The sequence below is a fragment of the Peromyscus eremicus genome, chromosome 4, assembly GCF_949786415.1.
Source record: "Peromyscus eremicus chromosome 4, PerEre_H2_v1, whole genome shotgun sequence".
Classification (NCBI taxonomy): domain Eukaryota; kingdom Metazoa; phylum Chordata; class Mammalia; order Rodentia; family Cricetidae; genus Peromyscus; species Peromyscus eremicus.
The window spans coordinates 116,482,669-116,509,835 of NC_081419.1; the positions used below are offsets into that span (position 1 = coordinate 116,482,669).

At 42.9% G+C, this 27,167-nt stretch overlaps 1 protein-coding gene across 2 annotated transcripts in view; it reads right to left on the minus strand.

Annotated features, from left to right (window-relative positions):
- Window positions 1-3,717: 3,717 nt before the first annotated feature.
- Kif16b (kinesin family member 16B) overlaps window positions 3,718-27,167 on the minus strand; it is a 279,683-nt gene continuing 256,233 nt past the window's right edge. For both annotated transcript variants that reach the window (XM_059261536.1, XM_059261535.1), the window contains one exon: window positions 3,718-4,986. In XM_059261536.1, the coding sequence (XP_059117519.1) occupies window positions 4,828-4,986 (159 nt within the window). In that variant the 3' untranslated portion in view covers window positions 3,718-4,827. The remainder of the gene's footprint in view (window positions 4,987-27,167) is intronic.

The following is a 27,167-nucleotide window of genomic DNA, read 5'->3' on the forward strand; positions in this document are numbered from 1 at the left end:
AAGGCAGGGTTCTCAGGAATAGCATAGCCTCAGGCAGTTCTTTCCTGAGCTGTTCCCAGGCACAACTGTGAGCTCAGCTGGGAAGACACGCATGCCTATGATCGTCAGCTGCACACGGATGTGTGACACTTTCGGCCAAGTTACTGCTTTCAAGCAGCTGGGTTGGCTTAAGTTCAGGCTTCCTGTATGTGCTATTCCTCCAGGCTTCCCTTCTGGAGACAGGCTTCCTGGTGACCCACCTTCATGGAAACACACAGCATCACACAGAAGTTCTGTGGGGCCATCTGCATTTTCTTCTACGTTTCCCACTTTGTACATGGCACACTATCCTACTTTGATGCTTGGCGAGAGAGAGAGAGAGAGAGAGAGCTGGCCCATCTCTCTATAAACACATCCTCCCATATGGATGGGAAAGAACTTGCCTTTCTAGCAGTGGGGAAAGTGTGTGTTATGGTCACGCTGTGTTTTATCCTCAGTTACTCCATTCTGGACAAAACAGTGGAGTTTTCGGCAGTTTGTTGCTCTAGGAGACTTCTTGATTTCTTAAGACAAGTTCTCCCCATGTAGACTTGGCTGGCTTGAAACTTGATATGTAGAAAGGTGGCTTTGAATTCATAGAAATCCACCTACCTGTGCCTCCTGAGTACTGCGATTACTTCACATGCTAGGAGACTCCATTTTGACAGCCATTGTTTGACTCCATTTTGAGGAAGAAGGATGATTACAGTCACTGGGTAGATTCAGAAACTGCATCATCCACCAGGCACACCCACAGCACAGACTGATAAATGACTTACTCCTCAGAGTAGAAAGGGAGCCACCATCCTAGTTTGTTGGGAGAACAGAGAGTGTAGGGCCACATGGGTGAACCACAGAAACCAGGTTCCACAGCTTATTAGGTACACAGGACAGATGAAGGGATGGTGAACCCCATGAAGTGTTGGAGAGCTAACACTGCCAAGGCATGGCCCATGACAAACTATCATCTGACACTTGCTAAGTGTGCCTCCAAGACTGACAAGCAGAAGACTCTCCCACATGTCCGAGCTTTAGCTTGGCTCTGTCTCCTGCTGTTGATGTGGCCCACATGACTGCCTGCCCATCTACCTATTATCCCACCTGGACCTGCTTCTGACCCATTCCTGGCTGCAGACCCAGTCTGGACTTCCATCTCAAAGCCAAAGTCTGCAGCTTCATTCCCAAACTCTAACTCCAGCAGCAGCTCCCTCTGGGCCCTGGTCTGGTTCTGTGTCAGTATAGACTTAGCCCACTTCTGAAGCCACTTGAGCTCTGCAACAGCCTCGTTAACTTGCATTCATTCTGTATATATGCATCGAGATGTAGATATGTTTACTATGTGCTGTGTGGATTAATATTAGTAATTCAGATTGGAATAAAAGAACTTGCTTGCCTCAGTCAGGCAACCAAAGCAGGGCAGGATTATATGACAAACTATTCTTTGAAACCATTAACCTTGTGGAGCCATTGTTATTCAGTAAATTCTAACATTGTAGAAGGACATAAACGTCTATTATTGGCATAGTATGTTCATGCAATGCAAAACCCACACTAATATCCCATAAAGTTAAACCCAGAATACCAACTAACATGCCTTGACCTGAGGCTGGGAGTTATAGCTCCACAGTAGCTCTGTGGAGTAGACATCCTCTGGGTTCATCCATGTGCTAATCTGTGCAAACTTCTGGCTAGATGGTGAATGTCATGTCTGGAGCCTATGTAGGCTGATCAGAAGCCAGACTGAGCACAACTAACTCTTATTTACATCAAAACATAAATTTCTGCTGAAGATGTAAATCTGCACAAAAATTTAAATCTGAAAGGACCTTGGGAATGGGAATCTTGTTCATGTATCTCTATAGCATGTTCAAGCATCTCTATATCATGAGCAGAGAATCTTGTAGGTTGTCAGTCATTATTGAGTTAACATGACTCATACTCTCCCTATCATCTTGTCTAAATTAACCACAAGGCTGAATTTGAACCTAATTCAGAGACAGCCAGGTCTGTGTGGGAACTGGACCAAAGGTTATTATATCGTGATTTTAAATAAGATTGATAAGCATTTATTTTATAAACAATATCTAGGAAGGCATGCCACCTACTTTAAAAAGGAATTCTACTTAAGTTCCCCAGATTTGTCCAAGTGACAACAAAGTATAAGAGGATGATTTCTCAGTCTGAATTGTTAAAGTGGACAGTTAGTATTTGGGATGCCCTGCAATATAGTAATACAATACATACTTGTTAATTTTCTTTTATTTCTTGAAATTACTCCAAATCATTGAGGCTTCCATTTTGTCAGCCTAGACCCATTATCTGTCTTATCTTTATCTCAGAGAGGAACTCCACTCTTGGGATAAGCTTTTTGTACACTGTGTGAAGATGTGTCTCTGTCATTCATCACTTGCCTAAGACAGCGTCTAATTGGTCTAATAAAAAGCTGAATGGCCAACAGCTAGGCAGGAGAGGATAGGTGGGACTTCCAGGGAGAGACAGGAACTCTGGGAAAGAATCTGAGGCATGGGAGATTTGCTAGTCAGACATAGATTAAGTCGGACATATGGTACTGAGGAGAGGTAACAAGCTATGTGGCAGAACATAGATTAAAGTTAACTAGTTGGTTTGTTTTAAGAGCTAGTTGAGAGCAAGCATACTAAAGCCAAACTTTCTTAATTAATAGAAAGTCTCCACGTCATTATTAGAGAGCTACTGATAGAAAGACCCATTATACTCCATGATTTGTTTAGATATAATTCTTCACTTGCTTTCCAACATCCCCTCATGTTTAATTCAGATTCAGCAGCCTCTATGTCAGATGGGAACCATGGAGTTGTTACACATACAAACAACTACAGCTGGACCAACTGGACTAATTCATCCCCTGCTAACCATAGGTCCAAATGGAAGCTAGAATCATCTCAGAGAATTGCTTTGTTTGCAGGTAGGGACCAAGGTCTGGGGAGATAGAGCGACTCCTCTAGGCCTTTGCTGGCTTTAGCCAGAGCTAGTGCTGAGGCTCCAACCACTATCATGAAGACTATAAGAGGAGGATCGTCTTATGACTACTTCTCATGGACACACTATTTATTTTTGCCAAATATCATGTATAATTTTTAACAAAATACTTGCCATGAGCCTAGCTTTTAATATAGGTCCCAAAGGGCAAGAGATAGATTATCTGGTCAGTTAAAAAAAAAATTTACTCAAGCAAATGAGGCTTCAGCAGGTGGATTTCTTTTAAATAAATTACCTGTTGCTAATTCTCATCTCCCAGTTTTTAGCCTTTAGTCCTTAGTCTTAAATTCAACTGCTATGAAACCTAGGCCTGTAGTCATGACTGGAGAGAGAAGCAGGTCCTCCTGTGGCAATTAAATAAATAGTCCATTTTAATTTTTTATGTTAAGCTATGATATTTCATTAAGAGAATATTAGTTTCCTCCTTATAGGAATAGCTGCATCTTTAAACATACTTTGAAGGTTGGAGAGTTCTGCTGGGCAGGTATGTTCTAGAAGACTGAATGCAAACATGTGCTGTTAGCCATTCATTTGTGACTTCAATCATTACTGTGACTGCATTTTCTGCAACAGAAGTGCCAAATTATACATTATGCATCTTCCTAAGCACATCAGATCAATTGTTAAACGGACCAGTAGGAATGATCATATTACAAACTTAAAATAAACTGAGCTACAGGGTAGAGTTCATGACTTCATTTAATATTGATAGCAGCTCAATTTAACAGTTGAAAAAGCAAACACCTTTAATAAATTTGGTGTGGATGATTATACAGCCTGATATTGAACTATTTTACAGGAGCGTATACATATAAATCTATAGGTAGGATTATGTACATTTCAATATATACCACGTATTTTTCCTACTCACAATTTTCTTTTGATAAACGAAGCAGTTTCACTGTACACAGATGTGCAATGCTACATTATGTCCTGAGTAATTGAGGGATTATTAATAAACTACTGCAAATTCTCTTTTTTTAGATAATGATCCTGAAGATTCTGTACTAAAACATGAACAAAAGGATAGTTGAAAGATTGCATCCAGCTTTGTACTTGTTTTATGGAGAAAAAGCTCAAGAATGGACAACAGCCATTGAGGTTTGGGAAAATGCCCTCAAATACTGAAGGCTTAAGCAATGTCTTATTTGTAGGGGTTTCTGCAAGTTTTAAGTGATGTTGTCTACATCCAATTTGTCAGGCATGGAAGACTCTTTTCATGATTGGCCTACAGATCCTTTTTGCAGAACAGGACATTTGGTGTAAACTTCAGTGTTTTAGTATATTAAGTCCCAATCAAAATGAGCAAAACAATACAACATAACTTAAAACATCTTTGAAATATAGCCAGCCACATGGAAGGAGTATAAAAAACAAGCATATTTTGGTGAAAGAGGAAACCAGATGGAAGTCATTTAAGGTGGTCTGGTAAGCCACCCACTCTGAGAGGTCCCAAGTTGACTTGGCTCTGGGAGCCCCAAGATAAGCAAGCCACACATCCATCTTGCCACAGGGGACTGACTTGCTGCACAATGAGAAGGAAGCACTATGGGGAAGGCCACGTTCAAGTGCAAAGGTACAGTAACAACTGCCGGTCAGGGTCGCCCTTGGCAGGCAAAGCAGCCCACTCCCAAACTCAGGCACTAGATATGGTGTGTTAGGTGGTCTGGGTTGGCTGCTGCATGCTGCCCCAACAGGAGGAGGCAGCTGGGATCCTGGTGCGGGGTCCGCCTGTAGTGGAGACACTTGGATGAGAAGGCACTGTGTTGGTGGTTCCTTGTCACCTCAGATCTATCCTGTTCCATGGCTGCTGTAGTCAAAGACTCCTTTCTTGAAGAACGGCGAGAACTCACAAATGGTGTGCTTCGACAGGGTCAGCCCCACTTTGTTGATGTGAAGGGGAGATGTCGCAGACTGGAGCATCACACTGAAAAACTCCCTGAGGTATTTCTGGGACAAGACAAGAGTGAAGAGCATGGTCAAGACAGTGCTAGAGTCAAGGAGGGGAGAGAAAATGTCCAATGTACCAATGATCTACACATACATTTATTTCATAAACAAAACCAAGGACAGAATGCTCCAAAGGGCCTTGACTACCTTGGCCCTGGCCAGCCTATGCAGTGCAGACAGGCTGTGACATCCAGGCCTATAGGGCTCTAATCCACAGAAATGTCACCTGAGGTCCACCTGTAGACAGGGCCACATGGAATGCCAGTGGTGCTAGCACGGGACATGTTCCCTATGGCAACTTTACCCTACTTAAAATGTCATTTTCCTTTCAAGTTTCACATTGGCTGGTGTGTCCATCTGAGCAACATTAGCATTTGTATCTTCTTTGAATCCTATGTATAAATAGGGTCAGTTCCAAGTACTAATATTTACAGAACATTTAAAAACTTCCATATTCATCACCAATAACAACATATTCTTCCTAAGGTGAAAGGTGAAATGCTCTGGGCTTTCTACCTTTCTCTCCCCCATGGCAGGTGTTCATCACAACATCACTTGCCTTTTATGGAACTGAGAGAGAAAGGATGCCCGAGACAAGGCTCTGAGATGCAGAGAGTGAACTCAGCCGTGGGTGCCTGAAACAAGTATTAGTGAAGAAGAGGATGTACAAGAATAGCGCCTGCAATTCAGGTCAGGCAAGTCTTGTCAACACAGAAAAGGAACTGTCTCCATTCATTTAAAAATATACACAATCCTGGCACAAATTCAGAAATTAAGCATTGTTATTCTTGACTGTAACAAAACAGAAGCCCAATCCTAGAGCAGTGGCTCCCACCTAGGGGTGGTAGCTCCACAGGCAATGTGTGGAGACCTGTAACTCTCATGTGTGTGTTGATGGATACTCTAGGGGTTAGAAGCCAGGGATGCTCTAGGGCCCTAGGATAAGGAATTATTTGGCCTCAGCTGAAGTTTCTCCTAGAGGAAAGCTCAGCTACCTTTATGAATGGGGAGACTCAGCTGTCCTTTGAAAGAAGTTATTTAGTCCAAATAAGTCTGTTAGCTACTTGCTTAAAATTAATGGCAAGGGCTCAGGTCACCTTTATACACCATCACTACTACCCTCTGACTTTGGGCACTTCACAGAAGTAAAGCTGAATATGCAGAGATAAACTGTATATTCCTTTTTCACGTTCTCTGTAGTGCCAAGGATGGAATCTCCAGCCTTGTGCATGCCAGTCAGTCACTCTCCCACTGAACTATTGTAGCTGGAGAATTTTTCTCCAGCTCCCACTGCCAAGTCCCGCCAGTTCCGGAGCCCACTTATAAAATAAACACACAGACTCTTACATTATTTAAACTGCTTGGCCATTAGCTCAGGCCTATCATTGTCTAGCTCTCACTCTTATATTCAGCCCATTTCTATTAATCTATACTTTGCCACGTGGCTCGTGGCTTACCGGTACTTTACATCTTCCTTGTCTTGGCGGTGGCTCCAGCTGGTCTCCCTTTCCTTCCTCCTTCCTCAATTCTCCTCTCTCCTTGTCCCGCCTATACTTCCTGCCGGGTCACTGGCCAATCAGTGCTTTATTTATATAAAGCGATATCCACAACAACTATACTTCCAGACCTCAAACTATACATTCTCTGTGGAGGCCCACAAAGCTTCCTAGTGAGATCTGAGCTTGCTTTACCCAGCAGAGCTGCATTAAGGGATGACTTGACCACGTGCGTGATTACCAGGTGTTAGGAAAGGTCTGCACTTGGCTGTGCTAGGGGGAGGTCTTTTTCTCCACCCCTTGGTATTCCTTTAACAGGCCCTTTAGAAGATCCAGGAGGGGCTGGTGGATAAGGATTCAGGCCCTCCTGAGGCTATCCAGTATTTCTGTCTCTCTCCCCTCTGTAATTCAATCTAAATATTTCTCACTTCTCCCTACTCAAGAGTACCCTGGGGAAAAAGTGGGAGCAGATCTCCCACAATTCTCTAAATATATCATTTGACCAGTGTTGTGCACATGAAACTGTCACCAAACCAAGATAACAAACACTTGCACCACCACAGAAGTTTCTCAAGTCACCCAATTTGGCACGATCTTCATACCCTTCCTAGAATGATACCCTTCCTTTGAAACAGAGACTTTCTATTGAGGGGTACACAAGAGGCTGGCCACCAAGCACAAAGATTCAAAAACAAGAAGTTTTCACTAAAACTTGGTTTCCTAGCTCAGTATTCTTAAGTTACTGGTCTCAGTCAACCCTCTCCACAGAAGATCCTGAAGCTGAAATCAGGGGGAGGCAAGAAACTGCCTAACCAAGTGAGAAGGGCAGAGGGGGTAGCCTTGGCGTTTTTCTCATGTCAGAAGCCAAAAGGAAACGTGGCTTTAGTTTTCCTAGTCGAAGAGACCGTAGGAGTATCAGTTTGTTGGACAGATGGCAGACACAACACCCGAGCTGCCAAGGCTAAAGCCACGTGGTGGTCCAGGTAGCTTTCTGTGGGTTCTAATCACTTGAACCCACATAGAGTGCTTCATCCACTGATAGATGGGGAAAAGTCATTTCCCCAGCCCTGGGTTTTGATAACAAATGCCAAGAATCTTCAACAGAGCAAAGACAGCCTCTTTAACTAACTGTCCTATGAAAGCTGGGAATCCATATGTACAAAATTAATGAAATTAAATCACTCTATCTCATTCTCCAAATGGATCAAATACCTTAGTTTCAGATTGGGAATTCTGAAATTGTTAGAGAAAAAAGTGGGGAAAACACATCAAGGTATAGGAATGGACAGGGCTTTTCTCAAGAGGAATCCAGTTGCTCAACAAATAAAGCCAACAGTTGGCCAATGGGAGGGATCCCAAGAGATTAGAATGTTTCTTGTAAAAACAGTCAAGTGAAGAGACAGCCTACAGAATGGGAGAAAATCCTTGGAAGTTATACACCTGATGTTTAGTGTCTAAAACATAAAAAGAATGTAGAAAACAAATAAAAAAGAAACCAACTCAATCAATAAATTGGCTAATGAGATGAACATACAATCTCAAAAGAGGAACACCAAAGGTCAATAAACAGAAAACGAGTTCAACTTTGCTAACGGTCAAAGAAATGTGAATCAAAATGACACCGAGATGCCATCTTACCCTGGCTGGAAAGCAGACCTTAAGAAAACAAAGAACGAAAGCTGGCAAGGATGTGGCCAAAGGGAGCCTGACATGCTGCTGGCGGCAACGGAACTAACCCAGTCGCCATGGATGCCAGAAGAGTCCTAAAAAATCAACAACAACAACAAAAACCAACTAGCAGCAGACCTTCTGTGTGACCCAGGCATTTCACTTCTGGGTATTTACCTAAAGGATTCCACATCCACATGTCACAAGACATTTCAACATCAGTGCTTAAAATGGTGCCAATCATAGGAGCTAAATTATTGAACCAGATTCAGTGTCCAACAACAGAGGGATGGATTAAAAAAAAGAGGAATATACACACAGTTGAATGCTTTTAGCTGTAAAGAAGAATAAAATGATGACATCTCCAGAAAAAAATGGATACAAGTGGAGACAATAATGTTAAGCTAATAAAGTTAAACAGAAAAAGGTTGTGGTAGTTTGAATGTAATTGGCCCCCATGAGTTTATAATACATTAAATAGTATGTGTATAGGAGAGAGACTTGGAAGGTCTAATAAAATTGTGTGAGGGCGTGTGAGGGAGTAAGAAAAGAGAGAGTAGTGGAAATATACTAAAAATCATATATATGTAAAAAGTGTGGAAAAAAATAAGATTGTGAACAGAGGTATCCTGAATTGGTAGGTAAAAGTTATTTCCAGATGCCATAAGGTTATTAAATGAGAGTCCCGGCATCAGATGTGCGATATCGCCCAACACATTGCTGGTCAAGGAGGCCCTAGAGGCCCCTCAAACAATATAGGTTATTGTCACTGCTCTAAGCTGCCCACCAGAAGTGCACAATATGACTCTTTCTGGAAACATCACAGGTTAGAACACAGAGAAATAAAAGCCGGAGGCTGATTCTGTACTGGTTAGCTCTCACAGTGCTAGAAGGTGCTACGCAGGATGCTTGAGAAGAAAAGTTATCAGCAATGATACTTAGCTGTGGACCCAATGCGGTATACTATTGACCAGCCAGGCGAGATGTACCAACTGGTGCAGTAGTGCCATGAGTGTTATGGGGTAATGAACCACTTCCTGCTCTGAGGCCTGCTCCATAGGTGGAAACTACTATCTGGTACTGTAAACCTAATCAAAAGCCTATGGCTGGTGAGGTAGAAGGCCCTATCCAGGAAACTAATGCAGTCATTTTGCTAAATGGACATGACGCATCTATCAAATTGCCTTCTAAATATTTTTGTTTGTGCCCATAGATCCCAGGCCCAAAATGCTCAGCTGGAACTATCCACAATGGGCTGGGCTCTCCTACATCAATTAACCACCAAGGTGCCCCACAGACATGCCCATAGGCCAATGATTGGGGCATGCCCTCATTTGAGACTCCCTTAGGTAACTCTGGGCTGTGTCAAGTTGACAGTTGAAGTTAACTAGGAGAGCCTGAGAGGCTTCTTTTAGCAGTAGATGTAAAAACTCATGACTGGTCACAACACAGAGAATAAAGTGACTGGTGAACCTAACTGAGTTATCTACGTCATCCCCTCCCAGGCCCAGGGAACACTGTATATGTGGTGGGATTAAGAAGGTAAGAGCTTGCTGGGTGGTGGTGGTGCACGCCTTTAATCCCAGCACTCCGGAGGTAGAGCCAGGTGGATCTCTGTGAGTTCGAGGTCAGCTGGGGCTACACAGTAAGTTCCAGGAAAGGCACAAAGCTACACAGAGAAACCCTGTCTCAAAAAACAAAAAACAAAAACAAAAACCAAAAAAAAAAAAAAAAAAAAAAGAGAGAGAGAGAGAGAGAAAGTAGGAGCTTGAGGAAGGAGCAGAGTAGAGGGAACTGTCTTCTGAGCATGACATGGTCATGGTACTCTTGTCTCAGCAGTTGTGGTTATTCACTTAAGACCTGCAATAAGATTGGACCCAGAAACATTCCATCATGGAATGGGGAGGGGCTCATGTGGCCTCTCCCCTCCCTGAGGAGCTACAGACAGTTCATGGTTGCTGGGAGACAAAGAAACATTTCCTTTAGTGACATAGTCACTACTAAACTACCCATATCCTGGTAAATAATCTCTCAACCACATTTTTGGAAGCAAGTCTAATTAGACTAATTGGTTCACAAATAGATAGATAGATGATAGACGAAATCAGAAAAGAGACTGGCTAGGAAGAAGAAAAGAATCAGATGGAGTGAAGGTGGTGGCCCATGTCTTTAATCCCAGCACTTAGGAGGCAGAGGCAGGTGGATCTCTGTGAGTTAGAGGTCAGCCTGGTCTATAAAGTGAGTTCCAGGATAGCCAGGGCTACATAGAGAAAGCCTGTCTCGAAAAACCCAAACCAAACCAAAACAAAAAGAGCATTATAGGGGATAACTCTGATCATAAAGAAACCCATTGTCATGTGTAACTAATATTTGCTAATAAAAACCTCGAAGAAAAACAGGGCAATGACTTTAAACGGGACAGATGAGGGCTTGCCCAGCTGTGCACTGAACTGTGCCCGACGTGCAGTTTCCTGCAGGGACAGAGGGGGACTTCCGTGCTGAGGCACAGACTCAGGAGCACCTGGGCAGCTCCTTCTCCATGAGCCAGGGGGAGCGCATCGACAACAGAATGTTTACATCAAGCTTGCTTTCCAGATGACCTCTGACAGACTACAAGGCAACTGGAATCCAAGAACAGATGTCATATCAACATTTGTCATAATTAGTTCACAAAGTAGGGTCCTTTTAAAGGGCCAATAAAGCCTGAAATTGTGTATAGTGAGAAGCAAAGTTAAATAGATAAATAAAAGAAAAGGAGGAAGTACTGGAGACACCTTCCCTGTCACAGCATGGCCATTACAAGAAAGCTATAAATCTGCCGAGGGTAATGACTTCTTCAAATAAACTCATTACCATGGCTTCATGAAACCTCCAGACAGAAAGATCTGATCTGGCCACCTCTTCACATTGCAGAGCTTTCTCTCTGCAAAATAGTTCCCTGCACAGTCGGGGTGTGGGGCAGTTGGCTTCTCTGACACAGACAGCTTCTGTGGTGAAACAGCATGTGGCTAGGAAATGACTTGGCCGTGACCACAAGGTGTTCCCAGGGCTGTACAACAAGGCATGGCCTTTATTGGTTATGTTTGAAGTGGGCTGATCCAGTTCCAGGGAAGGACAAAACTAAGGGCTGTGGGTAGGGCGAGAAGTAAACAGAATGAACATTCCAAAAGTTTCTCAAGGTCTCGGGATTGTCATTCTTACCTGCAGTCCCCAGTTAACCATGGCACACTGTCTAGCTTATGAAAAGTGCTGAGACATAACATTGACAATTGTTTCCAGAGTTAATTTTAAGTTTTAATATATGCCTGGAGAACATCACATCATATGAGTATATGACCTAATGAATTTCCCCCAAATGAACATGCCTATGTGGTCCAGCACTGGTTATAAACAACAAGACTTTCCATCCAGCCAACCCTCCTGTGTCCCCATCATCTGAAAGTCTCTTCCCGAGGGTAGCAACAGTTCACTGTCTGGACTCGTACCAGTTCAGGACACTCTCTGTGTCTGACTCTCACTGTTTGATGCACCCTTTGTCCAAGAGTCCCACTGTTCGACGTGTGCGGTGAACCTGCTCTAAGTGTGTAGTTGTGGCATTCAGGACCTTTCACTGTTTTATTTCACAGGTGACCAAGAGGGGGACTGACAATAATGACTTGTTTGGTCTTTCTGAGTTCTGCTTCAATGATGAACTTCACTTTCATTGTATCCTATATAGATTATATAATTATGATTGTATATACAGTACTTAACACAGATTTACATGAATGATTTTTGTTGCTTGAGCACAAAATAATTTCTACCACATCTGCACCTGAAGGAAGAAATAAAAAGCTCTTCTGTTATAGGTACCCCTCTTCTGTTGACCCACAGATATCCTCAGCATGTGAGAAAGAAGTTCAGGAACCAGGCTGCATCCCCAGGGTAGCACACTCCATAAAAAGAGAATTGAAAAACCTGAAGGACATTAGGAGTTTAAGTGACTTATCAGGGTCAGAAGTGCAAAGCAGGAAAAGGATTTGTAAGACCCAATATCCAACTGCTGTGTCCTTCATTTGGTAAAATGAAACTGAAGTGAGGATACTTAAAACACGTGTCCTGTGAGGATCCACAGAGGACCAGCAACTTCTGCCTGGGATGGTGTCACAATGAGTCCTTGCCTGGTTTATGTCTTGGCTCAGAGGCACCTAGGACAGCAATGGCACCTGTGGGGATGGGCAACATTGCAGCCCTGCCATGGAGGCAAGATGGAAAATCAAGTCAGTCTAAATCCTCCAGCAAGACTGCAATGCAGGGGACAAGGAAGAATGCCAGAGCAAGTGAGGGTCTATGTGACTGACCATGGTGGGGGGGTAGGGAGTGAGGGAGTTTGGGGTATCTGGAGAGACAGGGGAAGAAGGGCTACTGTGAAAGTCAGAGGTAAGAGAAGCAGAGAGTGGGGGACGAAAGCATGACAACAGAGGACAAGTGCCTATGATTTACTTGTTTACAAGTCGGCCGAAAGGATTTAAGAATAGTAAGAAATATATCAGACATAGCTATCTAGGCTATGCACTTTTTGCCACTTGAACCAACATTAGGCATAAATAAGAGCTTTCTTATCAATGCTTTCAGAAAATCAAATTTAGATGGCTAATCTCAAGGAGTATTTCAGCACTGACACATAGCACCTTGATGTCATAAAGTGACTTCCTTCAAAGGTTTCCAGTGCAGTTTACCGTCTGGGAAAGTCTGCCAATTCGAGGACAGCAAGCTGGTGGAGGTGACTGGGAGTGACAGACCCTTGTATGTCTGCCATGTGGCTTAAGAAATTCCCTCAAACAAATGAAGACAATATTCTGTAAGGAACTGTGGGCCTTTGTTTTTATTTGTTATTTATTTATGAAATTAAAATGTTTATATCATTTTCTTAATTTCATTTCCTTCCACAAACCTTTCCCATGAACCCATGAACCTCCCACTTTACTTTCACTCAAATTCATGGTCTCTATTTCTCTGTTGTTTCATATACCTAATATATAATATGCATATTATATATTTTTTCCTAAATATATAAATACAACTTTCTCAGGCTATATGTTACACACACACACACACACACACACACACACACACACACACACACAATTTATATGATTTCAGGGCTATTATTTACTTTTTAAGTGAAGGTCTTATTATATAGCTAAGGTTGGCTTCAAATTCACTATGAAGTCCAGGCTAGTCTCACACTCAAACAATTCTCCTTCATGAGTCTTCCCAATGCTGGAATTCTAGACAGGAATCACCATGCCTGTCTTGGACCATAAGCTTTTAAAGATGACAAATTATGGTATATGTATGACTGTCACAGACATGAAACAATGAGGTTTCTGAATGCCTTCTTGTTTAGCAGATCCCACGCCTCAGCAAAAAAAAGACTTTCTTGCCAAGCTCCATTTATCAAAGACTTGCAAAGTTCTAAGTACTGTGAGAATTCTTAAAGGTGTTTATTAAATTCCTATAGAAGCTTAATGAGATGGGGACAATTGTCAAGTCTGTATAATCAATACAGAAGCAGACCCAGGGAGGCTAAGTAATACCACAGAGGTCCGTGGGCACCTAAGCTAGACAGCCAGGGCTTCGCCTAGAGGTTGATCCCATCTACTAGGCTCACCCACAGAGCTCCCTCTGCTGAGCCCATCTTGTCTTCAAAGAGTGAAGCCATCTAGGGGTGTCTCAGCTGTTTGAGCCTCATAAACTGCCTTTCCTAAGCTTAATGGTGCTCCAGTGGGGACTGCTGCCTGCATTCTTTACCCCTCATGCTTTTCTGCAGAGGTGACACTCACAGTGACTTTGAAGACCGTGACCATTTTCCTGACTGTCCTGTTTCTACTTCCCTTTTTAGAGAGCATCCAGGTCTCTGCTCTGAAGAGACACCCATTCTTTGAAGACAGCTCATCTGGCTTTATTAAGGAAAGAAGGCTGGGCAATTTTTCCTATGCATATTCTTGGATTGACACAGTCAAAAAGCTACTGGAGTCAGCCCTTAGAATGTGCTAGAACCAAAGGGTCTTTGGGGATTCAGCAAGGCATCCCCAGATTGCACGGCTACTGTCATGGAGAATTTTCAAGAGTGAGTGAAATTTGAGGACCGGAGTCTTTAGTCTCTGTCCCTTGCCAAGGCTGAGGATTGGTGAGTGTATTTTTCTTAAGTGGCCATAGTCAGCTGCTATGGTTCACAATAAAGTTTACTGTAAACAGTCCCCAAGATGCAGGCAGATGGTAGATAGCCATGAAATCAAGAGAAATCTTCCATGTGGATCATGACTGAGTTCCTCATGGTTGGCTAGCTGTCAGATCAAGACATCAGCCCGTGACACTCTTCTTCTAAGAAGACTGTGAACCTAGGAGGCTTTTGAAAATAACAGTCCAGATGAGGCAGAGCTGCGAGCTACACATCCCCAGGCTGGGAGGAGCACTCCCTAAATCTTGATCTACATCTAGGCCTATCTTCAAAATTCCTCTGGCACTTCAAAACGTAACTAAACATTAGTAGTCTTCTGTACCAACAGGGCTAGTATGGTCTACTAGGTAAGTTAATAGTTCTGAAAGGCAAAACACTCTACAGTAAAATTCAGTGATAAGCAAGCATACAACCTATTAAGTTTTTATTTGTCCCCAGGATGTAGTATATTGACTATGGTTTGCAAGCCATGGCTCTGAAATAATGTGTTGCTATATGCACAGACCTTCTTGATGAAGGTCAGTATATTGACAAGATTCATGCTGACCTATAATGCCTTTTCAGCTGACCACAGGCTTTCCCTGCTGGAAGAACTGGGTAAAATCTAGCCTCCAGGCAGTCTCTGCTGGGCTTCTCACCAGACTCCAGACCTTCAAATGACATGTGAGGGTGACCTCAGATAGAGCCCAGGGCCTCAGCTGTCTACCTGAGCAAAATCTTCTAGGGCTAATAGGACATTTCCAGGTACAGCCCCTTCTTATTTTAGAGGTGGTCCTTTTCAGGCCTGGGATCTTGAAAGAAGGGAAGGTTTGAGAACAGGAAAGGAGGAATGAAGTCTAAATTCAGCAAACCATGTGAGGGAGGGAGTTAGGCTGGCATATGTAGCAGGGCTGTGTGGAGAACCCAGAATCTAGATTCAGGTCACCAGAGCTTTGTAAGAAGCATTTCCCAGTTTCTGAGCAATAGGCCCTCTAAGACATGCTCTGCTTAGAGATGAGGACACTGACATCAAGACGCCCTGACTTAGCCAAGGTCAGCAGCCACAAAGGAGGACAGAATGACTAGCGCTTCTAATCTGGGAGACAATCAGAATATTCTCATACGACCTTCAAGGGTCATGTTGTCTTGAAGTCAGAGATGAAATGTGGCCTGTCTTTAGGACTTTCAATACCATGTTAAAGTAGGTTCCTGGAATACCCTTTGACTTTCAAAGATTTTCAATCTCTCTCTCTCTCTCTCTCTCTCTCTCTCTCTCTCTCTCTCTCTCTCTCTCTCTCTGTCTCTCTCTCTCTCTCTCGTGTGTGTGTGTGTGTGTGTGTGTGTGTGTGTGTGTGTGTGTGTGAGCCCTCTTATCTATTGGCTCCTTCCCCTCTATTTTAATCAGCAGGGATGAAGTCATGAGCATTTTATGCTATTAAGAAGGTTCTGCTTTAATAAGGCCCCCATCTGTAGCTGTGGCCTGCTCCTTAGTTCATGTGCAATAACATCACTGAACTGTGTCATTCTGATGATTCTCTCAACTATCTCATTGTTGTGGAACTTGCTTCCTTTTACAGAATTTTAACATAAATCTGTAATTTAAAGTTATTGAAATCATTAAAATTGAAATGAAACGTTCTTTAGAAATGTAATAGGGCCTCATCTGCCTTTCAACTGTACATTTAGCAGGGAGGAGAGTTCAAGGGCATTCTTCATCCCCAGAAGTCATTAGGTGGGAACACAAGACAAGTATCTGTCTAGTAAGACCTACAGGATCCATTTACCTGGCAGAGAAACTTAGAGAATTTGTCATTGACTGATGAGCTCTGAAGATATTCCAGGTCCAGATGGAGATACCCCAGGATATCTCCAGATCTGAGAAAGGTCTGGTTCTTACTGTGTTATAAATCAATCCAGTAGGCTCTATGAAATTCCCCTGTCCAAGCCTTCCCAGTTCCAAACTCCCACAAATATTAGTCTGCCTGCTTTTCAGTAGCATTTCAGAAACTCTACAACTCAGCTGCACTGGATCATCAAGTATGCTGGATACACCTCCTAACTTGACCTAAATGACCTGCGCATTCTGATGCAATGAGGAAAATTTGGTCCAGCTGACACATGCATGCATCCAGCAGTCACTGCACACCTGCTCTCCATGAAGGACCGTGCCAGGCCTGGCACCATGTGCTGAGTAGGACAGACACACAGTCTCCCTCTGAGTGCTCAGAATCACACCTCTCTTGCTGATGGGTGCTTTGCTCTGTCATCCAAACCCCATCTATCTTTTAAATTTTTTTCCTTAATTAGTGTACAAAGCAATGGGTTTCTTGATGGGATTTCATTCACTTTGTTGCTGTTGGTCCTTGCTCCAGCATCCCCTCCCCCAAACTTGGCACCCCCTCCTGCTAGTCACCTTCCTCCCCAACTACCTCCCCTTTTGCTTTCTTGTTACACGGATTCTGTTACCCTGCTTTTTTGAATTTTTTTTTTTTTTTTTTTTTTTTTTTTTTAGCCCATCCCAAATCTCCTTTAAGACTTCCTTTTCCCACTTATGGCCCTTTTATGGCCTTTGACCACACACCTATATTTAGCTTAAAATCTAAGACACCATAAGGTATCCTGAATGGCTGAATAGTTTTAATGGCATTTCCAGTTGAGACCCTTCTTGGGTTCCTTATAGCATGTCCAGTCCTGACACGTAAACTTCCCCTAGCCTACAGAAATATCCATCTAGGCTGGGCTTTGCAGGCCAAGAGGTAGTATTAATGTTATGATTATATTATATTACAAAATATAGCCCTCCTGCTCCACACTGCCACTTTTCTGGATAGATCACACAGAGGTGGTGGGCATACTCCGTACCCTACACAGGGCAGGTAATGATAAACAAACCTGCTTCCATCTTAGGCTTGAAAGCCATCTTATAGTAAAGACAAACTAGATTCATTCCTGTTTATGATTAAACCTGTTTCTCAAGGATTGGGTTGTGCCCTGCCTATAACCTTAACTACACATGGTTCTGTACTGCATGTTCTAGGAAATGGCAACCATGTCTTTGTTTCAAAAGCTTATTATGACCACCTGTTGTTATGACCATCTTGTTATGACCACCCGTTGTGGAAGCCATTTTCTTCACTATAAGTTTCCAAATTCTGAGAAGAGATAAAGTTAGCCAGGCAGGAAGTTGACTGGGAAATGGAATGCCTTGTAGTTTGCTCTATCATTGACCCAGTAAGCCATGCTTTTGTAGCTTCCTACCTCCATTTGAATTCAGGTCAAGCCTGTGACTTGAACTAGTTTATACACTGGAGGGAATGTTTGCATGCAGCTGCTTACATGTTCTGGGGCTTTGTCTGAGTTCTGTTCCTAAGAAGCTAGGATGCAATGTCCGATACATGAGTGGCCTGACCTCTCTTAGCTTGGGAAAGATGAAAAACCCAGGCTTGCCCTAGCCAGGGTCCAGACAGCCAATGGGATTGGTAGTAAGGTATGGAAAGAAGAAATGAATGAAATTAATCAAGGTAGACTGAAGGTTTCTTTGGTTTCTATGTATAATTTATGATTAGATATAAATTACTGTCCTATTCTATTTCATGCCAGTGACTTCCAAACCTTTTAACAGTCCTAGAGAGTAACTCTATCCTTTCCAGTACTTCTGTTCTACCAGCTACCTTTACTACCCTAGGTTTTGAAGTAAATACTTGAAATAAGTAGTCACCACTTGAAACATGGTATTTATTTCTTGATGTTACATAGAAGTCTGAGAGCTCCCAGTTAAAATTCATCAGGGTGAAAACGTTAGTCTGTGATTACAGAATCAGAACTATTCATTATAGCTATTCAGAGAATCTGCTTTATGAGTTTAATGACATAAGCATCAATTGGATTCATAAATTTAATATACTCAGTCTGGTTCACACATTCTAATAAAATCTAGCAAGCTTTAAAAATTTTATAAGGGGTGTGTGTTTAAAGTCCATGTGATATTCAATTTTTACAGGTTGACGGTCCTGCTCGGGGTATTAAATAGCTCCAGCGATCATGATGACCCCACCTGACAGAGGAACAGGCTTTGGTGAAATCTCCAAAGTGAACAAGCTATATCAGAAAGATCAGGAGCCACCTGGACAGAGAAGCTGGTGGAGTCTTTCCTTGCAGTACAAGTCAAAACCATCCGGTATTCCCTGCTCATGGAGAGGAAGAGGAGGGTGCTTATCCCCTAACTGCCAGCCAGAGAGAAGGAAACTTGGCACCTTATAAGGATGTATTGTCAAGTTCTGATGGGCTCCATTCTCTACTTCACATGGTGGTAAAGGGCAAAAACCAGGGGGATCAAGGTTTGGGAGGAGGGTTACAGTGAGGGGTTCCCAGAGCCCCTGTAGGCCTTTCCATTTGGCTTTAGGTGAGGGATCAGTAAGTGGCTCAAAACAGACACATCCAAGCAACTTCCACAGCACCAGGGAGAAAGCAGAGAGCCCTTTCCTCCAGCCCTGTGGGCATGTCCTCTGGCACCCAGGCCTTTACAACCACCACTTGAGAGCAGGGGGACTTTCTAGGCCTGGGGGTGGGGTACCACTGGAATAAGTGCCTCACTGCTATGCACCCCAGTTTCCTCATCTGATTATAACACCTACCCAGGAAGAGAAGATTGCATGAGCTCCTGTCTGTACAGTGCTTGGGGCAGAATCTAATTCACAGCATTTCCATAGTAAAGAGTCAATATTATTATCTATACTACACTGTCCTCGGGGAGCCTGTAGACAAATATGCTAATTTTCTCCTCTTGTAGTGTTTAAGACATATGAGCTTAAAACATGGTGGAATAATAAGTGCTTTCTCTTGCAAAGAAAAGCAGAAGACAGCATGCATGTGAATATATTTCCCATACTGCCTCTCATCAAGCATTGGCAGATCTTCGTTTCAAGATCTGCTCTCAAGCCAGAAAGAGGATACATTTCAAAGCGGGGAATGACGATTAAGTAGGAGCTGAAAACCAACCCACACCAAGCAAGAGCTTACTTCAGGCACATTTCAGATCCTGCTATTCTGACAAATGCATTTGGGCAACTGTTATTATTATTTTTGTTTCCAAGTTTAGGGTTCCTTCCAGCATTATAGAAACTCACCGAGATTCTTGACAATCTGAGAGAAAACAGCTGCTCCAAATTACTCCGTTGACTGATAGAATTTTTAGTGACTATCTTGCTGTGTGGTACCTCTTGGCTATGATGCACTTAGGCACAAATTCAAATAATCAGGTGCTAAACAATTAGAGGATTAGGAAACTACTGCACATGACTTGCTGGAAGCCCAAAGCCTGCCTGTGGTGGAACTCAGGATAGAGGCAGCCCCTGAACAGGAACACTGAAGACTTTAGCCTGCCCTCTCCTGCTGTGGTTGTGGGTCAATGGAACATGCCTTTTCTCTACTATTGGCTTATGATAGTTTGTACGTGAATGGTAGATTCACTTTGGCTAAAATTCAGTTGTCCATGGCCATCTGAACACCACCAAGTTCCTGAACTCAGGGCAAGAGGGTAAGCTTCTCAGCCTCAGGGAGGGAAGACCTGCTGCCCCTTGTTTTGTTTCCTGAACAAGGGGCTCCTAACAATCCCCGTGGGACTATTTGCCTTGCAGATTACCCCCCTGCCATGGGCCTTATCTCTTAGTGTCCACCATAGCCCTCTGTTCCTGGGGGAAGCCATGACTGAACCCCAGGTGCAGGAGACTCATGGCCTTCAGTGGTAGGCCTATGACCTAACCCAACAGAGAGGATTAACCAGGGATTTGGATTATCTGCATCAATGGTCCTCTTCATTGAAGACAATGACTGAGGCATGACTGTCAGGGGAGACAGAGACAGAGAGAACGCCAGGTCAGAATGTCTCAAACACAACATCTCTACCTGAAAAGGATGGATTAGGTATGTATTTCATAAAGGGAAATACAGAGGAAAAATTCCTTTTCTATCCAGTTATTTATTGATGCATATATGTGACATATGTCTATGCACACATGTGTACATATAGTATATTAACAAAAGGCACTGAAGACCGAGTGACTGATACACTGGGTAGCTGACAGAAAGCCCTAATAAGATGACAAATATTGAGGTATACAGGCTTTCTTCCTAAGGTCCTTATCAAAATCCCACAAGTTTCCAGTGGCTTCTTTTTCCTGACCATACAAAGTTACTATAATTTTTCTTTTTTGATAGAAAGAAGTTTACTGAACCTGAATTTGTGTTTCAAAGCCAAACTTCAAGAACTCAACTGTCCTGGCCACCCAGTCCAGTCTGAGACCTGAGCACATGAGCAATGAAGACTACTGTGACTTAGCTGACCAATACCCTTCCTGAGGCACATGTCTATGTTAGACTGCCACTTGACTGTCACTCTTTCAGTCACTCCATCCTTCAGTTTGTAGTCTTCTGCTGAAATGTGGAAGGCAGTGGAACGCAGGAGAAAGAGAAGATGGAAGTGGGATGATAATGTTCTGCATCAGAGGAAGAACAGCAGCTGGAGGGTCCTAGAAAGAGTGGTGGGGCCTTTCACCCGAGACTGAGCACACTGGGGTGAAGTTGAGACCCACTTACAAATAAGATTCAATTCATTTCTATTTATGTGTCTGAGCTCTGTGTGTGTGTTTGAGCACATTGACTTGCGTGGGTGCCCTCAGAGGCCAGAAGATAGTGTCAAATCCCCTGGTGCTAGGGGTACAAGTGGCTGTGAGCCAATCAATGTGGACGCTGGGAACTGAACTCTGGTTCACATTCTTAACAACTGCTGAGCCACCTTCCAGCTCTATGCTCACTTTGTAATTTTAATTTTTGTCCCAAGGAAACTTCCATTCAGGCCAGAAATGTCAGTGTACAGTATGTAAGCTGTTACTTAAAATGTCCAGATTTCTTTAAAGAAGCTTCACAGAAATACAGGATGGTGAATTGCAAGACAGATGCTAATACAGTAATGGATAAGGAAAAGGGAACAGACACCAAGTGCATAGACCCATACACTGGAGGTATTTCCAAAGAGCTCTGCAACACAAGCCCTAGAGCCCACAGAAAGTCCATTGAGAAAATGAGGGAGCTTTCAATTTCTACCATGTTCAACATTGATTAGCAAGTGCTTTCTTGATTCCAACATCAGTTTCTTAATTTTATGAATAATATGAAACAGGTGATCTCAATTTAAAAAAAGAGATTAGGTAAAGTCTTAATTAAAAAAAAAGTTTGGGTTACCCAGAATAAAAATTAAGTATGTAAATGTAAATGCATTACAGAGAACTGCTGGGAACAGAAATAAATCTGTTTGGAAATGGATGGGAGCTTTACATAGACCAAAAGTAGGTAAAGGGTTTTGTAGAATTGGAACAAACTGATGCTTTTATCCATTTGTTTCTCCCTCAGTATTACTTCAACGGTTGTGGCATATGCTCTGATTCATTATGAAGCATGAGTGACACACACAGAACCAGAAAGGATTGTCAGAGATGAGCCAGCTGAATTCTCAAATGAAGAGGCAATGTAGAAAGCTGTGGAGGGCAGCACAGGGTTTAGCAGTAGAGGCCAGGGCAGACACCTTTTTTTTCAAAGGACAGCACCAGTTATTTGGGAAACAAATCTAAATAAATGGAGTTAAGGGAATGGTAGCATCTGCAAGAAAGCCTACTGCAAATTGGACAGGGCTCCATAAAAGAGAAAGCATGACTCCCGAATGTTGATATAAATAGTAAGCAGAGGGCTTGGTGGCGATGGCACAGAGGCTGCAGCTCTTAAAATATATGAATGCATGAAAATCCCAAATGTGTTTTCTGAGCTATTGCAACAAAAGAGATGTATGAGGAGGAACTGTGCTGACATCGGTGGAAATAAACAAAACCAACTATTTCAGGAGGCGTGAAGTTAGGCCTGGGGTTTATAACAGTGCTAGCAGATGCAAAGGCAACAAGTGGCATGCTAAGCCGTGCAATGAAAGAATGAGGACTACTCTTGGCATGGCTTCTCGAAGGGTCTACAGAGAAGGACCAGTCTGGGGTAGGAGTGCAAATAGCGAGACAGAGACAGATTGCAAGACAGAGGTGGTAAACAGACCAGATGAAGAAGACCAGAGCAGGGGGCTCAGCACTGATAAAACAGAATATTCTAGAAAGGAACCACAGAGACAGCTATAACAGGGGGACCAGCAGGAAAACGTCACAGAAATGAAGGCAACGAGAGAGATGGACAAAGTCCAGAGTCCAGTGGGATGGGTGGACTGCTGACCAAAACAAAATTCTCACCACTTAGTACAACTGAGCCCTACAAGGCTATTCCCTAAGCTTCTAGAAAGAGGGAATGGAATATGCCATACAGAAAGTTCAAGACTCAATGGTCTGAACTTGTTAGTAGCATAAAGGTAGAAAATGATGGAGTCATCCCTTGGAAATTTGCAAAAACAACTTCTCAATGAACATTCTAAATCCAGGGAGTGTCTCAGCAGATGGAGACATGTGCAAACATGTGGCTAGCAATTTGCCTTTTGCACATCTTTTCTGTAGAAGCTACTAAGGGTTTGCTCCCTAAAAAAAGAAGCCATAAATCAACAAAGAAAGACATGGAGTACAGGAAGCAGGGAAACCAAGAAAGAACAAGAGATACAGAGGGGAGGTCGGCAGACAGAGCTCTGCTGGGAAGCTACACTCACAAGAGACACTAAGGGTGTGAGGTTCATATAGCTGAGATCTGAAGTTGGTTGGTGAAGATTATGCATTTACTAAGCAAACTGCTGAGCTGAGTTCCTCATAGGCCTGACACGTCACACAGGGAAAAAAGAGCAGGGCCATGGATGGTAAGCCCAAGAGCTTGGCTATGGATGGTGAGCCCAAGAGCAGGGCCATGGATTCTGAGCCCAAGAGCAGGGCCATGGATGGTGAGCCCAAGAGCTTGGCTATGGATGGTGAGCCCAAGGGCAAGGCCATGGATGGTGAGCCCAAGAGCTTGGCCATAGATGCTGAGCCCAAGAGCAGGGCCATGGATGCTGAGCCCAAGAGCAGGGCCATGGATTCTGAGCCCAAGAGCAGGGCCATGGATGGTGAGCCCAAGGTTTCACTTGCCATTTCTTTTCTGGGGCTATTACTTTGTCTTAAAGCATCAGACCTGCTTTTTACTGTTTTATTTGTTGTGTTGGTGTGTGTGCACATGTATGATTATGGGCACACGTGTACTATGACATACACGTGGATGTCAGAGGGCAACCTTTCAGTTATTTCCTTCTACCTTGTATCTAGTGTTAAGAACTCAGGTCATTGGGCTTGGCAGCCAGTGCCTTTACCAGCTGAGCCATCTTGCTGGACCAGTGCTGTGCTCTGTGATGCAGACTCTGATTCACAGAAAGCTTACACACCTTTCAAAAAATAAACAAGCACTTTAAAGGATTTAAAGTGCCCACCAGCCTATGTGCTGGCTCAGTGGGTACAGGTACATAACATCAAGCCTGTTGTCAACCAGTCTGAGTGACTCTTAAGTTGTCTTCTGACCACCACATGTGCCCTGTGGCACATGCATGTGCACACATGCATGTGAACACACACACACACACACACACACACACACACGTAATAAAAATGCAACCCCAGGCAATAAGAACTTGGGTAAATGTGGCTCATACACAAAGCCTAAGCACCTCATCAAAATGGTTTAAAAGCAGTCAGAGAGGATAAAGGGAAGCCTATAAGTTTCACATTGCCACTGTCATAGTCAGTACTAGCCAGGCCAGCCATGGCATCTCCAGCCATAAGTCATAATGATGGCCGTTGCCAAAGGTTTTGGAGTCTGGGTCCTTTGTTTCTAAGGACTTATTTTATATTTTCAACAACAGTAGATTCAAATCTGATGATATAATTAGCCTATCTAAATAAAAATATATTTGACTTTATCTATAACTGGTATCTCCACCCACATCCACAATCTATAATAGCTATAACCTACACTAGTATAAGCGCATAATTATTCCTAGAATTAAATCTATGCAATAATCTATAATTATATTACATATGTATACACTTATGTTTTACCTCTTCTTACAATAACGTATTGTTTTGTATCCTTTCCCAGATATTGACTATATTTAAAAGAACTCAACTATGGGCCTCTAGTTGACAACCTTATCACTGACAGTGCAGGGAGAGACTAAACCTTCTGTGTTGGGCTGGGAAACCAGTCTTTTCCTGTCTTTGAACTTAAATGGCTTTCTTAGTTCTTGGAGTAGAACTTACACAAAATTCACTGAATAAAACAGTTGGTCAAAATACACTACACTACACACACACACACACACACACACACACACACACACACACACACTCCTGGTTCTGAGACAGATTTCATTGCATTGCTAAGATTAGTGCTCAGAGCCTTGGACATCCACATCAATTCCATCACCATGCCCCAGGTTTCATTCATTTGAGTGACAAGCCATCTTCTTGTCTATTGACTTTTCTCATTATCACACCTAGAGGACAGGAACAGCTCAGCCACCCTTCTCCTGCTCCCACAATGGTTCTCTTCCTCTCCTTTCACTCCTCACTTGTCTCTGCATCAAGTCCAAAGCCAGGGAAAGAGCTGTGGGGGTTGGTTCTTCTATCTCTGATGACCAACACACCAGTGTCCCCTCACAGTAGATCCAGACTCTTGGGTCCCACCCCGGACTGGAGGAATCTGAATTGATTTGAGAAAGGCCTAGGAATCTGTGTTTTAAAAAGGTACTCAAGAGAATTTCAAAGATTGGCCTGACAGTTTGGGGAACCATTGCTTTCATATCTGTGATCTTGGGGGAGGGGGAATACAGTGAATATCCCTGTTTTCAGGATAGTGTCCCATAATTGGTTGTTGAGATGTCCTGGGATAGCTGACTACACAGATGACAAGGCTGGGTGCATCCCGGACAGGCTCACAGTGAAAGCATGGGAAAGTCCCAGGCATGAATGGCAATAGGTAGTCGCTAGACTAATTAATATGCAGGAGAGACCCTATCAAAGACAGTACCAGACAGCATGGGCCTACTGTGCAGTGCAGAGACATGGACCCCACTCTCTTTAAAACACTCCTACCAAGAAGCCACGGTGGCTAGTGACCAAACCTTGGGTTTTTAGAACATAAAGGGTGAAAGGTAGCAACACAGTAAACAAAGTTCAGGGCATGCAGAGGTCAGGGGTAAGTGATATGGCACCATCCACAAAGCATGGTGAGAAACACAGAAGGAGAGGAAACTCACAGACACTAAGAGATTCATACCTGATGCTGTGTGGGCATATTTAGGCCACTGGATAAAATGAGGAATACTGATGTGGTTTGAATACTAACTAGATATTTGTTCACAATGAAACAATTCTCTCTCTCATGAGTGTGTGTGTGTGTGTGTGTGTGTGTGAGAGAGAGAGAGAGAGAGAGAGAGAGAGAGAGAGAGAGAGAGAGAGAGAGAGAGGCAGGCAGGCAGAGACAGAGAGACCATGGGCACCCTAAAATATTTACAAATGAAACTATATGATGCCCAGAGTTTACTTAAGCATAACGCTGTGTGTATGTGTGTATGTATGTATGTATGTATGTGTGTGTGTGTCTATGACACATACACACTAAATGCTGAAGCTGGATGATGGGGGAGGATATACTGTGGTTTAGAATATTTTAGTTTTTGGATTTATGTGTTTTATATATTGTCATAAAACAAATATAAAAATAAGGTAGGATATGGCTACTGTGTTAGGGTATTGTGTGACTCCCATTAATTCAAGGAGGTCTAAGGTATTTAATCTGCCATAGCAGAAACACACTAGCAAGGTGGACTCCTTCCCTAGCAGAACTCTATCAGTATCTGTTCTCAACAAATAGAACCTTCTTAAGTAAAAGGAATTGTTCTTCTTCTTTCTTTTTTTTCTTTTTTTGAATTGTTCTTCTAAATCTGAAAGGATTGCAAAGGTCTGTCAAGGAAGCTCACTGTGAACCATAAGAAAAGAGGCCAGGTTCTCAGACATATTTGAATGTAAAAGTGGATGTGCCTGACAACTACTAGCTCTCTACCCCAACTCAACAGGAGTTGATCCTAGAGGGATCAAGTTTTAATGCTACAAAACATAGGAACAGGGCAGGGCAACCTTCATTGATACTTCTTAAGTGACCCATGAGGGATTTTTTTTAAAGTGGACAGTATAAAAACTATAATAATGGGTCTCTTAGAATACCCTAACTGATATTACAAAACAGAAGGGCACGAAGGCCATCTGAACCAAACCACATAGTGACAGGAGCTTCTCTTTTGATTTTCTGGAGGGTTTTTTTTAAATTAAAATTTTTCATATGTTTTTATCATGTTTTATCTCTCCCCTAACTCCTTCCAGATCTTCCCCACCCAATTCTGTTTCTCTCTTTCAAAAAGAAAAACTAAGAAGCAAACAAGAAAATACAAAATAAGCACACCCCCCCCTTTATTTCACAAAATATGAAAATCAAACCTCTCCCTTCAAGGTTTGGGGATCCATGTAGAAGAGGAGAGGGAAAGACTATAAGAGCCAGAGAAGATGGATGACTCAAAGGAAACAGTGTCTTCCAGTCACAACAGGACTGATAATGCACAGAAGGACTCACAGAGACTGTGGCAGCACATATAAGACCTGAACAAGTTCAAGCCCAATGGGGTCCCAGCACTGAGAGAATGGTTAGGTCCCACCCCTAACCAAGAATCTATCTGCAACTGATACCCACTAGCAAGCAGGAAAATCAGCCAGACTACAGGGCAGGCCCCATGTCATGTATTTGACCAACAAATTCAGTGGTATTTC